The 13094-nt window shown below is 38.5% G+C and overlaps 1 protein-coding gene across 1 annotated transcript in view; it reads right to left on the reverse strand.

Annotated features, from left to right (window-relative positions):
* PRKDC (protein kinase, DNA-activated, catalytic subunit) overlaps positions 1 to 12717 on the reverse strand; it is an 88480-nt gene extending 75763 nt beyond the window's left edge. The window contains exons 1-14 of the mRNA XM_067290444.1: positions 12372 to 12717; positions 11454 to 11530; positions 11253 to 11345; positions 10364 to 10438; positions 9389 to 9497; positions 8016 to 8128; positions 7231 to 7330; positions 6639 to 6694; positions 6518 to 6548; positions 5375 to 5532; positions 5006 to 5152; positions 2758 to 2922; positions 1550 to 1718; positions 478 to 527 (exon numbers count right to left, since the gene is read on the reverse strand). Of these exons, the coding sequence (XP_067146545.1) occupies positions 478 to 527; positions 1550 to 1718; positions 2758 to 2922; positions 5006 to 5152; positions 5375 to 5532; positions 6518 to 6548; positions 6639 to 6694; positions 7231 to 7330; positions 8016 to 8128; positions 9389 to 9497; positions 10364 to 10438; positions 11253 to 11345; positions 11454 to 11530; positions 12372 to 12681 (1653 nt within the window). The 5' untranslated portion in view covers positions 12682 to 12717. The remainder of the gene's footprint in view (positions 1 to 477; positions 528 to 1549; positions 1719 to 2757; positions 2923 to 5005; positions 5153 to 5374; positions 5533 to 6517; positions 6549 to 6638; positions 6695 to 7230; positions 7331 to 8015; positions 8129 to 9388; positions 9498 to 10363; positions 10439 to 11252; positions 11346 to 11453; positions 11531 to 12371) is intronic.
* Positions 12718 to 13094: the final 377 nt, after the last annotated feature.

The raw sequence follows: 13094 nt of genomic DNA on the forward strand, positions 1-13094 counted from the left end.
AAAAGAAAACAAACAGCTCCTTTCAGAAGTCTCTAAAGTTCTCCTCCTCCCAGCAGTCAGTTATTGTAGAGAGTCTACAACTAGTCTGCTGGACAGGATTAAAAACCTTTTAAATCCCCTCAACGCAAACATTCAATAAAACTTTTCCCCTCCTTTTAAAGTTTGCAAAATTTGTTAACATGGAAGAAAGTTGGATAACCACAGATACAACCTACTTTGTTACAGACAACCTGAGCAAGGAAGAACTCCAGAGAACAAAGGTATATTTCCTTTTACTTTCATTACAAGGGGAACATCCTCATTATTCTGACAAAAGTAGGGACAAGAGAGTAATAATAACTGGGCCATGATTCTAAAAGGACAGTACTATTTTTGCTTCTTTGGGCCTTCCCCTGTTTACTTGACCAAATGGTCAAGAACTGGAGTGAATACATCAGGATTCTAGAAGAAACAAGTATATTTAAACAGTTATTTTACCTTTGAAAATGTGATTGGCTTGGAAAAGATTCTGATTAATCCCTGATGCACTGAAAGAAAAAAAAAATCACCTCAACAGACTTAAAAAGACACAGCATTCATACAACTTATACATTAGTAATCAATTAAACCAATCTTCTATTTCCTATATTCTGACAGGATGAGGGAGAGGTAAAAGAATAGAAATCTTTCTTAAATGACAAACATAACCAAAAGCAGAGCCAATGCTCTAGGATGTTTCACAGGGCAACTCTTCTGAACTTGCCTCTTAATACATTTTGTCAATACTGCTTCAACCTTTTTCTGAGTCTGAATGCAGTGGTGGTCAATGCATTGTCCTAATGCCTATATTAGAAAAGACAAGAACTGCCTGTGACTCTCACAGACATGGATTTATTCCAGCATAGTACTTTGGGAGCACATCACATCCCAAATCATGAACAAGGGAGACAACGAAAATACCACAGCAGTAGAGAAAAGCCACTGTAAATAACTGAGAGAAATTCAATCATTTTGGAATATTGTTATAATGAAATGTCAGTACTCTGGAGGCTCCTGGAATTATCAGCTGTCAATACTGCCACATTCATTATTATATTTGCAGGACTAAATCTGAGTAACTGTGCATATTTGGAATCTTCACTTTTACCATGTTTAAGTTCCAGAAAATAAAAACATTGTATTTCTGGTAAAGAAGACACTACCCCAAGTTACTATGGCTTTCTGTAGGAGTAAGGAAAGAGCAGGGAACAGATTTTTGTACATTTTCCTGCAAAAGACCTTTCTCCCCACAATCCTTTGAGCAGGAATCTCGCCTTTAAATGAAATCAGATTACCACAAAAATATATTCTCCTGCCCTTGACTATATCCCCTCTGTCATCCAAAGCAGTTGTTAAATGTATTCCCTAAGTGATTTAGCAGTGGATGTTGAAAAATAACACAATGAGAACCCTAAACCTCCATTCCTGAAGGATGGAAAAGGCTTCATTTTTGTCCCCAAATGGCTGTTCCACAAGTCTCTCTTAGAAAACGTTAAAAGCTCAGAAAAATAAAAAAGGTCAACAGACTCACCTACAGTGCTAATAAAACTCCAGAGAATTGGTCCTTTTCCTGTCAGGGCTAGGAATACCTTTATTATAGATCTGCAACAGACTGACTGCATTTTTTCACTGTATTGTGGAAAGCTATCAATCTGTACCACAACTAGATGTTCAAGAACTGGAGTGTATACTTCAGGAATCTAGAAGAAATCAAAGCAAAAAAAACCTATCACATGAAGACAATGGTTTATCTCTATTAACAAGCAAAATTATACAAAATGTTTTCCTCCAGAACCTTTGTAAGAAGAGTTTACATTATAATCTACTCCGAGAATGACAGAAGACACAGCAAGTGAATACATCTTAGACATCAAGAAAAACAGAATGTTTCCTGGACCACGTTATGAAAGGAAGTTCCTGAGTAGATTAGAGCATCAGCAAAACCAGTCACAAGTTTATCAGAGAAGTGCCAATTTAATCAACAATAATAACACAGCCATCTAATCTATTCATCCTTAAAGGCCTGAACACAGAATGCAAGTGAAAGTCTCTTCTCCACCCCAAGCTTGCTTCCCAGCTCCACCCAGGATCCAGAAAGCCCTCATTAGAACACACATAATACAGCATCAGAGGAAAATCAAAGTATTGGCCTCAGAAGACAGGCTAAGTATTAGTCCTGAAAGAAAAAGCAGCAACAGGGTGGTACAGTGTTTTGACTACCCTCGCTTCCATTGTTTCTGTGAGCTTTTCACATAACAAGAAAGACTTGTGCACACAAAGGTAGAGATGCAACTGATTACATACAAAGCTCTAGTAAAGGGAAGCACAAGGGAAAAAAAATAATAAAAAAATAGATGTAGTAGCCTTTTAAAAAGAACTACAAAAGTATAGTGAAATAATAGATCCCTTGAACATACATCACATAAAAAGAAGAGTAGGGCTATGTCCAAGCAATAGGTTTTCCTAAAATAAATAAAAACCCTGTTTGCATTTGGTTACTGTGATTTTTATTACAATGCTCCGTAGCATTTTACTTAGCACATTTTGTGCATTTTCTTTATTCAAATGAAATCTACTAAAATATTCTTTTGATACTCTCCCACCCTCTAGGAGCTAAAAGTCATTACACTATAGACAAAAAAAGTGTCTTCTACCATATATAAGTGCACAGCTACTACATTCTTATACAACCCTAGACGCATAAAAAGATTTGACTGGTACTTTAAATGCTCCACTTACTGTATCTATATGGAATATCACACTTGCAATGGACTGGAGGAAACTTGGTAGCTGATATATATGGTCATCTACTGTCTCTGCCTCTGTGAGGTACATTTGCTTACAACGCTGAAGGAGCTCAACATACATGTAGTCAACATCCTTAGAATGTATAGCTTTACAGGGCTTATAAAGAGAAAATAAGATACTGATTTAGGAACTTTATACAAGCAAGCAAACACATGCTGTAACACTAAAGACCTAACCAAGTCATCATTGAACTACAATAAAAATAATCTTTTCTACATTTTCCAGGAACTCAATATACCTGAATAAATTTTGCATGTTTTAGAAGTAAGGTCTAGATTGCAAAGGCACTCGATGACTTGACTAATACTTTAAGTATTCTGCTCACTACATCACAAGGTATTTCAAATCCTGCCTGAGAAGTATGGAATTTGTCTGTAAATATCTTAAATAGGGAATTACAGATGCTATTATTCTCTTATACTTTGATTTAACTGCCTAAAGAAATAAGTGGCTTGCTTTAATGGCATTCAATTATCATTCACAGGCTACTACTATTAACATTTAGCAGTACCTAGGAGCGCAAATTCTGAACCAAGACTTTTATTACGCTAGGTTCTGTATAAATGCAGGATAAAAGATTACTCCTAATCTAAAGAACAAGCAGAAGATGTCACAAACAATCCTAGAGGGCCTGTAGTAATGCTTACAGAATTCTGTGGAATGATTTGTAAGTCGCAGTAGTTAGCGTTGGTTAGGTCAAAAAGAGCTCTTGGGAAAAAGAAGTAAGGAAAAGGTCACGGGCAAAAACCACAGTAGGAGTGACCACAGAATAATGGACTGATTTGTATAACCACAGAATATAAGAGTTAGGCTAAGGGCTGAATCTAGTTTGCCTAAAAGCAGGATGGCAAAATTAAGAATATCCACTTATCACTTGTAAAACTAGGTATTACTTATTAATTTATTTTAGCAATTAAACAGTGAAAGAAGGATTCTGTCTTGAAACAGAATCAATCACTGAACTTGTGTCTAGTCTAAGGTTACTAATTGCAGTGGCAGCAAGACTCACTTCCTTACAATCTTGCATCTGAACCTTGGCCAACATTTAGTCTGAATAGGCTAACAACTATTAGTGTTCCTTAATACATTAAAAATTTACATGAATTTCAGCATTAAAATCCTTTTTTCTTTTTAAAGTTTACAGAATTAGATTATCGTTGTATTTATAGTACATAATTTTAATTAATATATTCCATAATTGATATTTTTAATGAAGTTCTTTCAATTAGTAATTTGAAATAGTTCATTTTTTTCTCTAACCAATACCTTTAACTCTATTCCTTTCCAGCCCATATCATGGAAGAGGAAGAGTAGGTTTCAACAATACATGTTGAAAATTCTACAGAAGAAATGAACTTTGCTCAAATGGCAGCAAAATGGAAAGGATTCCGCTAATAAATAGCTCTTCTATCACGGTGTTTCCTAAGGCTCTCTAAATAAATAAGAACCTGATTTTTGAAGGAAAAAAAAAAAAGAAATGTATAGCATTTCATTATATAAAAGTTGGGGGAACATCACCAGGTACATAGGCTGCAGGTATGTAAATACTGCAGCCTAAATATTGCTTTCTTTGGAACACTTTACTTTTATTCTCCCATTTTAATTGACTGCTGACAAAAATTGGAAGCTGGTTCTTAATTATGCTTCCTGACAAGCACTTCTGCCCTCCACATAAGAATGTGAGTACAGTTTTGTTTTTTAATTTGCAGGCATTTGGCAGATTACCTCCTAATGTCCTATAGCTAGCAGCTCATTTTTTCCGTTCTGATTGAGATTCCTACTCTATAGGAAACATATCTGAACTGCTTCCTGAGCAGAGCTGGCCTGGATTGCCACCTGCGTTCCCACTGGATTGGCATCTGGAATGCAGACAGACCTAGTGCGATATAGTCTGTACTTCAGTGATTAAGTGCATCCTGAAGCTTTGTGACAGCTGTATACAGTGCCCCCAGTTTTTGCACTTCTAAACTAGAGTGCTCCCACTAAACTCAGGAGGCATTTCAATAACTTTGAATGACAACAAGTTCTACAATGCAGCTGATTAATTTCAATACCTAATCTAGAAACAGAAGCACTCCCTACATAGCAAGCTGTGTAAATTTGTAAAATGAATTGTATGAATCCTAACTTTAAATCCATTCAGTATGCTGCTTTATCAGAATAAGTTTCCTGTACATACTGCTGCAAAAAGTCCATATCCGCGAATGGCAATGGACAACTCTTTGTTGCTTGAATCCATTCTTCTGATGATTCCATAGAACTGCTCCATGAAGAACTGCAATTTGCTCTTGTGCAGCTCTGCATCCTTAGCTACCATTAAAGAAATCTGTAGAGCAGATACAAACATTTCAGGAATTCCAGAAACATGCAAATAACTCCCTCATCCCACATTAGTCTTAAAAAATACCTAGCTCATAATACAAGGCCTCTGAAGCAGAAAAATTACTTATTAAACAGATTCACTGAAATTCCAAGCACTAAATATCCCCGCTATTTTGAGAAATTTAACTTTGCCTTAATCTCAGAGGTCCCAGTGGAGTCATATTACCTGCTTAAGAAATGAATCTAAGGCAGAATGACTTGCTCTCTTCAGCTCTTGATTTGTATGGCCACACCATTTACAGATTGTTTCAAACAGTGAGACATAGCTGTCCAGGAGAAAGGTACCAAACTGAGCAGCATGCCTGCTGAACAACTGTAAACCAGCTGCAATTTAAAAATAATTCTCATTAAAACCCAGATTTATGTTCCACTTTCAACTGACCAGGCTATAAAGTCAATATTAGGCTGACTGGAAGTTATAAAATATATTCTTCTAACCGTTATAGTATCATTATCCAAACATTAAAAACTTAGGCATAAAAGCAACCCTCCAAGACCCTCTTTCCTCATGTACGCAATTATGGAAAGTACGACTGTTTTATGAAGTTATTTATACTATCAGTGAAAAAAGAGAGGGAGTCTAGTGGTTACAAATAACACCCAATTGCACTATTTACAAGGATTTGTTTTTTGTGGTCAGGACACATGTCCAAGTTCCTTCCTCCTCCAAACTGCAATGCAGACAAGCAAAGAGTTGGGAATACAGGTAATAACAGTCTTGGATTTAAGCACAGATGAAATTTCAAGATCCTTCAGAAATTAGAATTTTTATTTAGTCGGACTATCTTTAAAGAGGATTTTACACTTCACAGTTGCTATGGACCTAGTGCCCAAACTAAAAAGTTCTTACATTTCACATCTCACAGGCCAGTCTCTCATTCTTGTCATGGACTTGGTTTGTGCCCAGTTTCCCTCTCCTTTTCCCAATGAAATTCCCCTTCTCTATTTTTCTTTAACCCATGCCACTGTCTTCTGTTTTCTCCTAATTTGCTACATTCTTTTTCTTTCTATTCCTTTCACGATCCCTTTCTCATACCAGGGCTTTGTACTCACCACAGAGAGGGGCAAATGGCATCAAGTACAATACTTCTTACTACATCAGCCAATTAGACCTTGCTTAGTTTAACCAAATATGTGTTTAACTCTTTAGATTCCAACTTAAAATACACCAGCTTTGCTCCCCATCAGCTTAGAAGACTGAATACTAGGTCCATCCGAAAAGTGCCAGTAGAGAACATCTCCAGGCAGAAGACACCATCGTACGAATGGCATCCACAGCAGCATGAACTGAAAGAATAGACAAGCTTACCTAGTTGTACTGCGTATCGCTTCTGATCAACCTGTAATATCAAAATTGTTTGTCATATGTGATGTATTCTTCAGCAGCGATAATTAATTTATGCAGATCAATTAACATGTGGAAGATATACCTGTGGCCTGATTGCTTTCATTGCAAAATCAAAAATCTCCTTTGAAGTCTGAGGATCTGTGGAATAAGCCAATAAAGAGTATTTCATTATTGACACATAAGAGGTAGAGTGAAGAAAAAGATATTTTTATCCAAAGCCTGGTATGAACAAACAACATCTGGAAGCCTTAAACATTCCATTTAAAATGGCAAAGACACTTTTTCCAGAAATGCTTTTAAATTTCAAACAAAACTACATCTATATTCACTGACTTTTCTGAATACCCATGTTTTAACAGATATGTCTCTGCTAAGGAAAACATATCTTTGTATAAAAGCATTCCAGCTTCAGTGTGGCTCTCACAGCGGCCCACTCTCTGGTTAAAAAATAGCACTTCAAACCTTTACATACAGAAACCCACTGATCAAGCCATCTTCCACAAAGGCAGATTACAGGGGTTCATGTAGCTGGATAGGCCTTGCAAAAATAAACCTTATAGCAGTGGGGAAATTTTCATTCAGAGTACACAACTAGAAATGTTGCTGCTTGTGGGCTGTATAACCATTAAAATATACCAAATTGTATAACTGCATTTCACACAAAAATAACACACCTTCATTCTCAGATTTGGTAAAGTTGTACATGAGCGCAGCCAGTCCCTTCAGACAGCCTGCTACGATAGGTAGTTTTGGTCCCCTTGTAGCTGATGTCATCTAAAAAAGCAAGAATTGAAAAAAATATTATCCTCAAGCTAACACAGATGTACACCAAGGCTTCCCAGTTCCTACAAGTGTAGATAAGATAATCATATTCCAAATTAATACAGTTATGCCAACACCCTCAGTACCACCCACTTCTATGAACTTAAGTCTACAGAAACATGTACTGCTCAGAGACTTCGTATAATTTGGGAAAGTTTCTAACTACAAAAGTATGAGAATTCTGTTGACCAGCATAAAACATGCTCCCTCACAACTAATCATAGCAAAACTTAGACAGCACACACTAACCTCTTAAAAAACACAGAATATAGGAAAGTAAAGTTAGGCAGAGCTGTGTTGAAGTGCAAAAGCGTTTTGCAGCTAGCAGAGCCCAAATCAGAAATTACCAGTGAAAGGCAATATAACTTTGCTTGGCCTGCAGTAAACATCGTGTGTTATTTATCTTTTCTCACGTTAATTTGCTGTCATTGATGGCCTTAAATTTTTACTTTGACAACTTCTCTACTAGAATCAGAGAACACAAACCTTAACAGTCATTAAGGAAACTTTTATGATTGTCCAGTTAAACCTCTATAAATTGCACTAGTTGCAATAGTCTTCTAACATACAGCACTACACACATCGAGGGAAAAAAACCAAAGCAACGTAGGAGTTGGAAAAGAAACTCCAATCGTACCTGTGTCTTAAGTTCTCCCAAATAAGCTCGGAATAGCTTTTCAGAGTTGTTAATCATGTCACTAGGCTGGACCTCTCCCAAAACTCCCAAAAGCTCATATATCTTCTCCAAAACTGGAAAACAATTTGATATTATTAAACATTAATTACTAAAATCATTACTTTGACATTTCCATTGCAATTCCTATACAACTTGCAACCATGAGAAAATCATCCCTGAGGATTTTAATTGGTGACTATCATGTAAGAAAGACAGCTCTTTATGATGTACTTATAACTACATACTATGATGTGAGAGGCACCTCATCTCGCATCAATAAATGAAATACATTTACTCTTTTTAAATGGGGTTTAGAAAATATATTAATAAAAGCTGTATCACCAGAGAAACATTTACCACTAATCCAAGTTTGCTGCTGGCCCTGGGGTTATGCTGGGTCTTGTAAGTACCATCAAAGTTAAAGCCAACAGCTAGCAGAAGTTGCTAGCCTTCAGTTCAGACAAACAGGTAGGCACATCAGGTTTTGTAAGGGCTAGATCTGTCAAGCTATGATATAACTGGAATTAGGCAAGACCATCACAATAGAGCTCCTATGAATATGCCTAATATTATAAATAATATAACTAGAACAGCCAGGAACTGATGAGCTCAGATCAGGGTTGACCAGTGCAGAAACTATCACACTGAAACAGCAGCTCTGAAGAAAAAACTGACTAGAGTTGGAATAAGACTACTAAGAATTTTAGCAATTGAGCTAGGGATTACCTGAGCTTTGACAGGAATTACTTGCCTAGAATTTACTCTGCTTTTGACAGGGGCACCCACCCTAGGGACTAGGACTACTTTTAAGGCTCCGAGCTATAGGAGTATATGTCTATATAGTTATATAACGGGTATAGGAGTAACCTTGAAAGTTCAGCTACACCACATTAGCACTGAATTCAGAAGTCTAAGAACCTAACAAAGTTAGGTTAGTTAATACCAAGAGGGCTAGAATTACTGTCAGGATTTAGGCATTCAGGGACTAATAATAACAGAACAGAGATATAAACACACTTTTATGTGAAGAATCTGAAATCAGACCAATGGTAAAATTTCATATGGACCAACCATACTAACCATACCAACCACTAAATTCAACTATATATTTTCTCCCACATAAACACTTACAGGTCTGCTATGAAAAAAAAAAACAACACTACATATCATTATCAGAAGACCTCAACAAATTTTACTAATTCTAAAATATGACAGCTACCATTTCTGAACACACTTGTCACAGCAGCAACAATTACACATTTCTGTGAGAGATAATACAACAAAAATGAAGAGTAAATACAACAAAGGACATTGATAGAAAAACTAAAACCTACCTGTATCAGAAATTTTACTTCTTGTAGCAAGCTCCCCATAGAATTTATTAAAGATCTCTCCAACTTTCATTTCTTCCATCAGACAGGAACGTCGTAAATTTTGGAGCAACTAAATAAATAAAAAACAATGACAATTCAGGAAACTTGTTAATATCAGCATCACAATCCTGTTCAGTCTAAATAAAAATGCAGTTCATGTACATAACTTCAGCTTAAATATGCTATTCAGTGAAATATGTTTGGTGATGGCTGGTCCAAGAAAGAGTATTGACATGAAATCTGCACTAACAACAAGCTACCTTCCTGTATATTTATTTTTATATATAAAAACTCAAATAGATGAGAAAACAGGCTTAGTAATGGCTGCAGTAGCCTTTCTCATATTGTATTTCTCTCCCTGCAGCTGTAAAGCCAATCCAAATCACAGAACTGACTCAGAATAACTCAGAAGGAAGTTTTGTTTCACATAAACAAAACTAAGCAGGTGCAAAGCATTTGCAAAACAAGAGTCTAACGCATCCTAAGAAAGTATATTATGAAATTAGCCTCACACAATAATAAAATTTCTAAAAAAAACCCCAAACCTTCTCCACACCTTTCACATACTGCCTCTAATATGTTATAAGTAATTACATAATATTTTTGAGTAAAAATACAATTGAGGGGAAAATTTCCTAATAAAGAACCATAATAAACTGAGAAAGAGAAGATTGGTGACTGACCCCAAAACGATCAATTGTGTCTTACTATACCAGATTTAGGGATGACATATTCATAGCTAAGTAACCTGCTGGAGGAACATCAAAGACAATCTGTTGTTAAGACAAATCTTTTATTAACATTTAAAATATTAGGCCATTAATATTCCCTTGTTACTTTGGATTTTTTGTATGATATAGCACATAGTAATATAATAGATTTCTGCCTTTTTTTTTATTTTTTAGAAACAAGGGAGAATTATAAAATGCATTTTACCTTAATCAGAAGTTCCACAGCTGGTATTTTACATTTTGCTGCCCTCTCTTTTGTATAAACACTAATACAAGTTTGCTAGATAGAAAATAAGAAAGAGATCATAATAATCGCAAATACAGAAGGAAATTAAAAGATAACAATGTATTTACCCTCTTCTTTAAAGTACCTGTTCCTAACAAGTTTAAGACATTTAAAAAGACTAAAACAATAAAAATATTCAGTCCTGAAAGTGGTATCACAGACAACATTGCAGCAGTGTCTGACAAGAAACCAAGGCTCAGACAAAGGAAGTGTAGTTTCTAGAACAGAGGATCCACATAGTAAATTTTCTGCCTCTAGATTATTGTTCCTTAAAACAAGTAGCTATTAGCTTGGTAACAAGTACAGTGCACAGAAAGTACAGTGGTATGGCCAAGCATTTCCAGGCAAAGTCATATTATTCAGCAATCTAGACTCAAGAAACCTCATTTTTATAAGTATTGCAATTTCTACTGATCTCTGTACAGAATGCAAGAGTAACAACTTTGCAGGAAAAAAATTTTAAAATCAATATTTAAAATTAAACATCACCAAAAGAAGCAGAGGAGGTAAAATATTACACTTAAACTATGAATTTAATCTGTATGAATTATTAAAACAACTGGTAACTATTATCTCCTGTTAAAGAGAAATACCAAAAATTAACTATACAGTTGAAGAAACAATTCCTCACTTCTCTGCTGTATTCATTATATCAATCAAGTTGTTCATTTCAGCATTGACAAGAAATTACAAATGTATACAACAAAGAGGGGGTGAAGGATAGATATGAACCTGTTACATTACAGTTTGAGACTCAGCAAAATTGCATTTGAAGAAAATGCTTAAGTAATAATTTTGCTTTACCCACCTTAACATTGCAGGCATAAGGATGAACTTTCTCCCCAATCTTTTCCAGAAAGAGACAAAGAAACTTCAGCGCTTCTTCTCTGCAATCGCGAAACTGGAAAGTAAAAAAAATAATAATTTTTTTTAGTTAGTTTTAATGTGTACAACATAACATGCTCTTCATACAGAACTATCAACGTTTCTTTAAAAATTATCAACTTACTTCCTCAACGCTGAGTGATTTGTGGATAAACACAAGCAATCCATACTCTTGAGAAAACACCAAGGATATATGCAGTGCTGCAGGTAAAGCAAACAGTCAGTCAGCCTTGACATCCTTCCTTTCTGAGCACCTAACACTGAACACTGCTCCATCTGTCAGCTTTTAAAAGAATGCTTGAACAACTTAGATTGAACTGACTTTTTTCACCAAAAAATAAGAATTTTAATTTTGCAATCTTTACACAGACAGTCCCAAGAAAGAGAGGGTTTTTTTAACATAACTGCAGATTCAGAACTGTATCCCACATTCTGCTTGTTCACCACTACGTGTAGTTTCTGAGCTTTACATTTGGGACTTCTGTTTAAACCTGGTGGCAGGCAGCCAGCCTGAGGGCAGACTTGTGACAAAAGCACTCCGGATTTGTAACAAAGGGCATGGGCAGAAGTATTTTGAAGAAGACAAATGGCTATTTGGGGTAAGAGCCCATCTCAAAATCAACATTTTAGGTCACACCAGCAACTGTCAAGAGCAATCTTTAGTAAGTATTTTATTAAGATAACGTATAAAACTGCCAGTGCAGAAACAACCCGCAGGGTAAGAAAAGCAACCTGCACTTTTACGTGGCAAAATGAACAGTTATCTGGCCACGAGTCGTATCTTCTTCCACGCTCCGGGCGGCGAGGTCCCACGGGCCAGAGGAGCGCGGAGCTCAGCGGCTGCCGGCCTCGCATCACCCGCAGCCCCTCCCCCGGCAGGGCGAGCGCAGCCCCTGCCGCTAATCGGCCCTGCCCAGGCGCAGCAGTTTCTTTAAAGACAGAGAGCAGGGCGCGGGCTGCTCCCAGCCTCGCCGCGAGACCCTCCCTTCCCCCCGCCCCGGGCCCTCGCAACGGCCCCTCGCATGGCCGCCCGCCCGCCCACCCTGCGTGCCGTCGGCCGCGCTGGTGAGGCACGCTTCTCCCACGCTGCGCAGCAGGCTGTAGCCGTGCAGAGCCGCCGCGGCGGCATCGCTGTGCTGCAGGGAGCGGTGCAGCTGGTACAGCCCGTCCTGGACGCCGCCCGCGCCCACCAGGACAGCCCTCGCCATGCCGCTACCGGGCCGCCGCGGTAGGGATCCGGCGATGCGGAGGAGGCGGAAGGAGCCGCGGAGCCCCCCCCCCCGCCGGGTGCCATGCGCACAGCCGGCGGCAGGGAGCAGAACAGCAAGCGGGGCGGCGCTGGGCTGGACCATACAAAGTGGAGGGGAGCGCCGCGTTCACAGGCAGGGCCGGCGGGCGGGCGCCAGCGCGGAGGAGGCTTTGGAGGAATTCTTGTGCCTCTCGCTGTAGGGCGGGCTCGGTACGCGCACACACCGCGGCTTGTAAACGCTCCTGCCCCTCCCCTCCGCGGAGAATGGGCTGTTCCAACCTCCCGACGCCTCCCTGCGCACCACAGGATTAGTTTTGCCGCGAAATTTGGTCGAGTGCGGGCGGTTCCACTCTCGGCTGGGTGGGGGTAACGCAACGTTGCTTAGGGCGGCCCCTGTCTCTTGGGGCAGCGAGGAGCCCGTAGTATAGTTCTGACCCTATTGGCACAGCTCGAGTTGGGAGTGACCTTTATTTCAGGGGCCTGGAGCAGTCGCTGTCTTCCTCCTTTCCTTCTCCG

Source organism: Apteryx mantelli, chromosome 2 (genome assembly GCF_036417845.1).
Source record: "Apteryx mantelli isolate bAptMan1 chromosome 2, bAptMan1.hap1, whole genome shotgun sequence".
NCBI lineage: Eukaryota > Metazoa > Chordata > Aves > Apterygiformes > Apterygidae > Apteryx > Apteryx mantelli.